The sequence below is a fragment of the Lycium ferocissimum genome, chromosome 4, assembly GCF_029784015.1.
Source record: "Lycium ferocissimum isolate CSIRO_LF1 chromosome 4, AGI_CSIRO_Lferr_CH_V1, whole genome shotgun sequence".
Lineage (NCBI taxonomy): Eukaryota > Viridiplantae > Streptophyta > Magnoliopsida > Solanales > Solanaceae > Lycium > Lycium ferocissimum.
In genome coordinates, this window is record NC_081345.1 from 47,074,553 (window position 1) to 47,082,374 (window position 7,822).

The following is a 7,822-nucleotide window of genomic DNA, read 5'->3' on the forward strand; positions in this document are numbered from 1 at the left end:
TGGTACATTGAATTTAACTCATGACCGACCAGATATTATTGATTCTTTCACATTGTCGCAATTATTTTTAAACTTTATGTATTATTGAATTAATATATATTTATATTATTATGTCGTTATAGATAATTATAAGTAATATTTAAATATATACTTTAAGCAATTAACCTAATATTGTAATGCAAAAAAAAAAAATTCTAAATTATCATAAGCAATATAAATTCTTATTTTATTGACTGGAGAATGAGAAATGACAATTACATGACGTACTGATAAGTAACGTCACTGACTCTTTTTTTATTCATGTTCTTGTTGACCCCAACAGAAAACAGTGGCCTTGTGGAGTCTATAAAAGAAGTTATATAATAAATAATTCAATTGTGGGAACTAAAGTAGTTCTTGACTATTTGCAATATTCTTTTCATTTCTTGAAATAGGGCAGAAAATAAAGTTACAAAGAAACACTTGGAGAAAAGTTTCTAAAAATCGAAGGTTGCCGGAGGTCTAGTTCAGCTTCTGCAGGTCCAAAAATGGAAAGGAAGTATGTGGAGAAGAATAGAAGGAATCATATGAAGAATCTCTATAATCATCTTAATTCCTTGCTTCCTTCTCATGTCTCTAAGGTTTGTCCTTTTTTCATGATTTGAAGTCTATTTCTTGTTCATGTTTTCGTATTAAATATTAGATTCAGGTTAAACCCGCAAGTGTAAGCTATTTCCGCCACTATTTTAAAATTCATAACCGCTACTATAAATCTAATCTCTCTCTCTCCTCACTTCGCCACCTAACTCCCTACGAATTAGTGGCTAATAGCTAGTTGAAAAATCACGAAAATTTCAATAACACTAAATTTTGAACTTATAATTCTAAAAGTTACAGACATAAAAATTGAACCCACTATAATTCATGATCCACCTCTGGTTTGGATCACTCTTACGTCATCATCCAACTCTTATGAGTGAGATCATCCTCTTCTTTCTTTTTTGATAACTATGGTGTCTGGACGTACTAGCTTGTGGTGACATCGACTAATTTGATATGTTACATGTTACCTCTCACCAGCACAAATACTGAATATAACTCTATCAACCAAATCTTGAATAGTTGGTTGGAAAGAAATTACTAGTGTTTTGGTATCTCTCCTTCTAATCACATGCAATAGCATCTTAATACATCATTTGTATTGAATGTTGCAGGAAACAATGGCATTGCCTGATCAAATAGATGCTGCAGAGAAGTACATAAAAAGCTTAGAAATGAAATTAGAGAAGAACAAGATGTACTTGGAAGAATTAAAGATGAGTAGTAGTAGAAAAAGGCCCAAATCATTCAATTCAACTAATGAGCCCAACCCAAGTACCAAGTCAACCCCTCAGATCCAAGTCCATGAAATGGGCCCAAACATGGTCGTGGTTTTAATAACTAGCCTTGACAATTTAGCCACTTTTTATAACATCATTCGGTTATTCCATGAGGAAGGCGTTGAAGTTGTGTATGCCAGCTTTTCACTCAATGGGAACTCTATGCTGCAGATTTCTCATGAAACTAAGGTCAGTATACATGAATTATTGGGGTGTATATGGTATAATCTAAAATATTTTCTGCAAAATGTTCTCCGAAAAATAAGTCAGATCACCAGATAATATTTTTCAGAAAAAACGTGTTTCACCAAAAAGGAAATTGAGTCCTTTCCACTTTTGGACGAAAATTACTTTTCTTTACAATTCTCAACTAATTTTAACTCATTGCTTTAACCAAAAACTAACATTGTTGTTAGTCTTTAATACTCAATATTTCATCCAGACAATATGGTTGGCTAATATTATTGTCAATCTTAGTAATTTTTTTTTTTTTTGAAATAAATATTTTCCCCTCTTCAACCAAACACCGGAAGACATTTATCCCAAACATATGTCACTTTCGAGAAATAAATATTGGAATTTGACTTTCGTCATATCACATTCCAAGTGTAAAATTAAGGATTCGGTATTAAAGATAACCTCAAAAAAATGGATATGAACAAGCAATTCTTTTGCATAATGAGTAAAAAAAAAAAAAAAAAAAAAAAAAAAAGCATGACAATTTGCTACTTTTTTTGTTTTTGTGTGTAGATCAACAGGAGCTCAACAGTGGAATCTAAAACTACAACTCTGAGTGAAAAGCTTAAGGAGTTGATTTATGTATCATCTCATGGCAATGAAATGGAATCCCAATTACATTTATGGGACTATATACTTGAATCTGAACTGTTAGGATTTGATGATGTAGAGTTTTTACCAATACCAAGTCAAAATTCAAACTTTTATAGTTATATGCAGAATGTTTAAGAAATTCCAAGTTCCTCGTAAAGTTGAAGTAGCTTCTCTTATTCAAGTTAGCGTTATATGGAGCGTAAATTTCAAGGTGTTCAAACTTTGTAAAGTAAATAAAATTATCATCAGATTATTGGGTGCACCGAAAATTTTGAATCAATCGATGTAATACTTTTTAGCTAAATCGTAAAAACACTTATAATTGATCTAGCTTCTTTTATTCAACTATTCAAGACGGAAAAAATTCAGCTCCTAAGTTTAGTATCTTGATTTTCTTAGCTCTCTTTCAACTGTAGCTTTGTTTGTTCTGAAAGGCTTTTTTGGGGCTTAGGTATAGGCCGTGGTTTCGTGAGACGCTTATGCCTCAAGCTACGGGTGTCAATGGTTTTTCAAAAATCGATTGAACTGACCGAATCATATTATTTCGAACCGATTTTTTGGTTCTTTTTAATAAAACCGAAGGTTTCAATATAAATTTATAATTGTATCGAATAATTAGGGTGGTTTTCCTTTTTTATAAAAAATATCGAAAAATTACCAAACCGACCGAATAAATATACATGAAGAAAATATATTTTATGTATCAAAATTTATGATATATAGCATTAAATATTTTATCCTTAGACCTTGCCTTGGGAAGAATTTAAATGGAGAGGGTTATAATGAAAAATTAAACCTACTCTACCCTCTTGAAATAAAATGCATAAGGTTTAGAACATTAATAAACAACAATATCATCAACTACTCTTGAAAAAGGAAAATTTGTTTTCTCCTCCTCGTCTTTTTATTCACACTATATTTTTTTCTAAATTTTTTAAGTTACTTATTCCAATTAGTAATGATAGCATCTACATATAACTCTTGCAAATTCTTGAACTAAAAATTTAATAGAATTACCGTTTCCCATTGTACTAGAACTTATAAGGGAATTAATTTATGTAGTTTTAGTTTTCAATAATTTTTTAATAAAAATATTCCTTAAACACCAATTAATTTGTCTTGATACAATCATTGGCTTGATGCCTAACTAGTATTTATTTTATAGTGTAGTGTGTTTCCTTATAAGTTATACGAATATGTCGTCATATTTGTGAGATTCATCAATAATGTTAGTGTATTTTCAGTTTGTTTCTTCCATCACTTTACAATTCTTAACTTCTACTTTCTTTTGTATTGTATTAGTTGATTTTTTGAAAAATACCGAAAATTAAGCGAACCGTATGGCCGAAAAAAAACCGATATGATTGAGGCGGTTATAAAAAGTTTAATTTTGGTTATATATATTAGAGTAACCAAAAAATTGGCAGTATATTTTTTGCGTAAAAAATTCGAACTGAACCATTGACACCCCTAACTCAAGCGTCCACCATGTTCTTTAAGCATACTTAAAGTTCAGCATTGCTTAACAATTCCTTATTGTCAGAATTTTTGTATGTGTTGTGAATAGAATGAGAATTAATTTTAGCTCTTAAAAGAATCGTTCTTATAAAGTTGCAAGATAAATCCAAAGTAGCCACACACAAAGGTGTAAAAAAGGAAAACTCTCAATAATAATAATATTTGTCTCTAATTTCTTCTAAATAGGGGTCTAACTCTATTAATATCATAATTAGTTTTAATCCGCTAAATTTGAATATTAAGATCAATTAAGATTCTTATCACTTAATCTTGAAATTTGGAGATTGTATTTTCGCTTCCTCATTATTTTCTTATTTTTATTCAAGTAATCTGATTTTTATCAAGTGGAATATTTGAAAAGATTAATTCTTCAAAGGAACTTCGTTCCACATTGGAAGAGGAACACATATTTTGGGTTTAATATTTTGAATTTTCTCCTTTTTCTGCAATAGCATTAACTGCAATTTGCTTCCAGCATTTGAGTGCTATGATCACTAGTATTTAAAGTGTTGCTACACCAATGAAGGCTAATCCAATTTATCTTGGGTGGATATAATTCTTTTAAACCTTAAGTACTATGAGATGATTATGTTCCTTGAGAACATATTATTGTTCTTCTCCTTTTCTATTATTGTTTAGCGTCTTTGAATTTTTTCAAATGCAGTTGTGGCAAATTTCTTAATTAGCATTGTTCATCCACAAAATTTTTAAAAAATAAATATCACTTGTTATTATCGGGCTTTTATTTTTTTCCATTTGAAAGCCCTTTTATTTTTATTTATGAATAAAATTTACAAGAAATGTTGAGGCATCTGAATGCATAAGGACACTAGCAATAGTCCTTGTGCCAAAATCTCCACCCCAATTCGTTCTTGGCAACGTACAGCGCTGAATACACTATTGACAAAGCATACCAGAGACTCTAATTTATTGCCTTTTGTAGACTCATCATAATATATCATATAATCACTTTGAATGAATATTATGTAATTAGAGTAAACTGTTCCTTAAGTTGTATCCTTAACAATAAGTTATAAAATTCATCATAAAGGATATATCACCAGGGATAAAAAAATTAGCCTACAAACTCATAAACCCCCCAATCTGCTTAAGTTTGAAAGGGTGAATGACCGCCTTATTTTAACACATCCATTAACCCATGAAACTAATTATTAAGTACTACTTATACTATTTGAAAGCAACTTTAATTTTATTCATGAAGGAGCAAAATTTATATTGTATTAATATAAATGTAGAGGCATCTGAATGCACAAGAACACTTAATAGTCCTTGTGCCAGAATATCCGCCTCATTTTATTCTTGGCAACGTACAGCGCTGTATACACTATTGATAAAGCGTACCAGAGACTCTAATTTATTGCCTTTTATATACTCATCACACAAAATTAATACATGAAGAAATAGAGTTAAAATCAAAATTTAAAATTAATGAACTCCAAATCTTAGAACAAAGATATTAAATGTTAATAACTTGATTAAATTTTTTTAATATAAATATAGATTTAATTATAAAAAAGCATCATTAGAGAAACAAATCAATCAAAAAGGAACAATCTATGTGGAAATAGGCTCAGAAATTAATGATTGAGAATCAATAAGCTTATGACTAAGCTTTCTTAGTTTGATGGTATAATTTTAAATCATCATTGCCTCAACTATCAAAAATTAATACCTACCAAAATAAAATAATGAGTGTTTCGTAAAATTTTATTAAATACTTAAACAAATTATAAAAGAAAATAAATTAAAATCTAGTAAAAAAAACACTTGTTTAGCTCAGTAAATCCTAAAAAAGAATCAACCCACTCTATAAAAATAAAATAAAAACTCCAATTACTGAAACCATAAGACCTAGAAAATTTTGAGATTGTGGGTAAATTGAAAAATAGATAAATTGGTGAGATAAAAATTAAAAAAATTGTCAAGTATCAGAAATAAAAATATCTTTCTCATACACAGCATTTGGCGTACTGTGTCAGAAGGTGTCCTAAGATTATATTGATTTCATCATATACTTGATAATGCACAGTAAAAAAAATTAATAAAATCAAATTTAACAAAATAAATAAAATAAACCATAAAAAAAGATGAGAAAGAAAATAGAGAATGAATCAGAAAGAACGTAGCGAAATAAGGATATGTTTTTGGATCACTTGAAAAATAATTGATCATCACTCTTCCTTATATTCATCACTTTCATTCTCTATATCGATTTAAAAGAAAATATATACACACACAAATAGCATCTAGATCGATATAAAAAGAAAAAGAAAATACGCACACACAAAAATAGCCTCTATATCAATAACAATAACAACATATCCAGTGAAATCTGGGGAGGGTAGAGCGTATGCAAACATTACACCTAACTATCACAAATTAATACGATATAAAAGAGTCATACCCTCTATATAAAGAACAATTTGGAATACATTGGCAGCAGCAATAGAAGATAAAAATCACCGTGGTATACTCCATGTACCAGAATTGACAAATTTATAGGAGGTGGTGAATGGAATATGGAGCCCTAATTAGATTAAAACCCATTTTATTAGATGGGTTCCATTACAATTTTGTGCCTCTACCAAGCCCAATTACTACCAGCAAGTCCAAGCCCAATATTAAAAGAGCTCTTTCCTTTTTGCACTGATTATCCTTCAAACGCGCTGGTCTTTAATTTTTGTTTCTTGTATCTGTGGTCTTTGATTTTTGTCTCTTATATCTATGGTCTTTAATTTTTGTATATGCTGCTCATTTAATGAAAATATCTAGATCTGCTTCTGGCCCTTTGATAAGTTGTGATATTTTGTTTTTAAACTGAACTTTATCTCGCCTACAGCATAGGATTACATAGTGAATTAAGTTGTGCGGCATAAGTTGTGTAGTATTTTTCAGATTTTATTATGTGTTGAAAGGTTTGCCGTTTTCTGCAGAACTTGTGAGATATTATGATACATTTATTAAGTGAAATCTAAACTTATATCGAGCAAAATCTAAAATTATGCACACGAAAAAACCACAAATTTGAGGAGCAAAAATTAAAGGCATAAATTTGAGGAACAAAATTTGAAGACCACCCCAAAATGGGGCATTTGTGTGGATGACCCCTCTCCTTTTAACCATTTTACGCACTATATCAATTAGTAAGAATTATATACAAGAATAACATATGTTCTTTTAAAAAGTAACAAAAAAAGCACATTTTATAAGAAGTATGACATTTAAGAAGAACTAAATGCAATAAGAAATTCATTTAAACGTTAGCAGCCCTCAACCCATAATCCCCCCCCCCCCCCACTCCCACCCCAAATAAAAAATAACATCTCTTATAGAAAATTAAAAAAAAAATCACAAAAGTCTACCCTCTCTAATTAAAAAAAAGTCTCCTCTCTTTAATTGAAAAAAAAAAAAAAAAAAAAAAAAAACGTTCCCCTATTTAATGAGGTTGTCAAATTTTATTTTTATGCGGCCAACTTTTTCAAAAAGAAAACACCAAAAATATATTTCAAGTATATTATAATGTGTAAAAATATAATATTGCTATGGACCATTCTTAACCATATTAGTAAAACTTAGGCAGGATGGTCAGTTTTCGAGCCTATTACTTTTAGCCATCATTTGAAAAGTAATAGAGAAATATCATATTTTAAATGTAAACAAAAAATCTCTACTTAAAACATATAAAACTTGTAAAGATTTGAACCCCATAAATCTCATTCCTTTGCTTTGGGTTTATAAAAGTTTGGGCCATGAATTGTCCATAGTGTTGGACTAATAAAGAGTTGAACCGCATGAATAGTTTCTTGGTTGTCACTAGTCAATCCTTAGAATTACAGCGACATTTGTTGGAGTTGTTTCGTCACTTTGCTTATAACTACGATTTATGACATAAGAAAATCATCATTTTATTTATTAATTTCTTAAAAATGCGCATCAAATTAATACGTAACAAAGTAGAAAGTTGACTTACGGAGCGAGTAGCTTTAAAATAGTAGCTAATATTTAATAAGCATTAAAGTGACTATTTACTCACTTTCTCCCACTGTATTTTGTAATTGGATCCAAAAAAAAAATTAATTTGAGTAAAAAACGCC

General features: G+C 29.7%; 1 protein-coding gene and 3 non-coding genes across 4 annotated transcripts; 1 reads left to right on the forward strand and 3 right to left on the reverse strand.

The window, feature by feature from the left end:
• Window positions 1–351: 351 nt before the first annotated feature.
• Window positions 352–2,363, forward strand: LOC132054791 (transcription factor bHLH162-like). Its single transcript, XM_059446763.1, has 3 exons — window positions 352–620; window positions 1,194–1,547; window positions 2,109–2,363. Exons 1-3 carry the CDS (start codon window positions 528–530, stop codon window positions 2,322–2,324), a joined length of 663 nt encoding a protein of 220 aa, XP_059302746.1. The 5' UTR covers window positions 352–527; the 3' UTR covers window positions 2,325–2,363.
• A 2,931-nt stretch (window positions 2,364–5,294) lies between these two features.
• LOC132055056 (small nucleolar RNA snoR116) lies at window positions 5,295–5,380 on the reverse strand. Its single transcript, XR_009414519.1, has one exon. It is a non-coding gene; the product is annotated as a small nucleolar RNA snoR116 (small nucleolar RNA).
• Window positions 5,381–5,649: 269 nt separating this feature from the next.
• LOC132055042 (small nucleolar RNA snoR31/Z110/Z27) lies at window positions 5,650–5,747 on the reverse strand. Its single transcript, XR_009414505.1, has one exon. It is a non-coding gene; the product is annotated as a small nucleolar RNA snoR31/Z110/Z27 (small nucleolar RNA).
• An 85-nt stretch (window positions 5,748–5,832) lies between these two features.
• On the reverse strand, window positions 5,833–5,930 carry LOC132055045 (small nucleolar RNA R32/R81/Z41). The gene has a single exon (XR_009414508.1). It is a non-coding gene; the product is annotated as a small nucleolar RNA R32/R81/Z41 (small nucleolar RNA).
• Window positions 5,931–7,822: the final 1,892 nt, after the last annotated feature.

Bases quoted from the DNA above. Each gene is read 5' to 3' on its own strand.
- LOC132054791 (XM_059446763.1), top strand. From the start codon at position 528: ATGGAAAGGAAGTATGTGGAGAAGAATAGAAGGAATCATATGAAGAAT. The intron at 621-1,193 runs GTTTGTCCTTTT...TGAATGTTGCAG, and splicing joins TTCCTTCTCATGTCTCTAAG to GAAACAATGGCATTGCCTGA. The intron at 1,548-2,108 runs GTCAGTATACAT...TTTTGTGTGTAG, and splicing joins AGATTTCTCATGAAACTAAG to ATCAACAGGAGCTCAACAGT.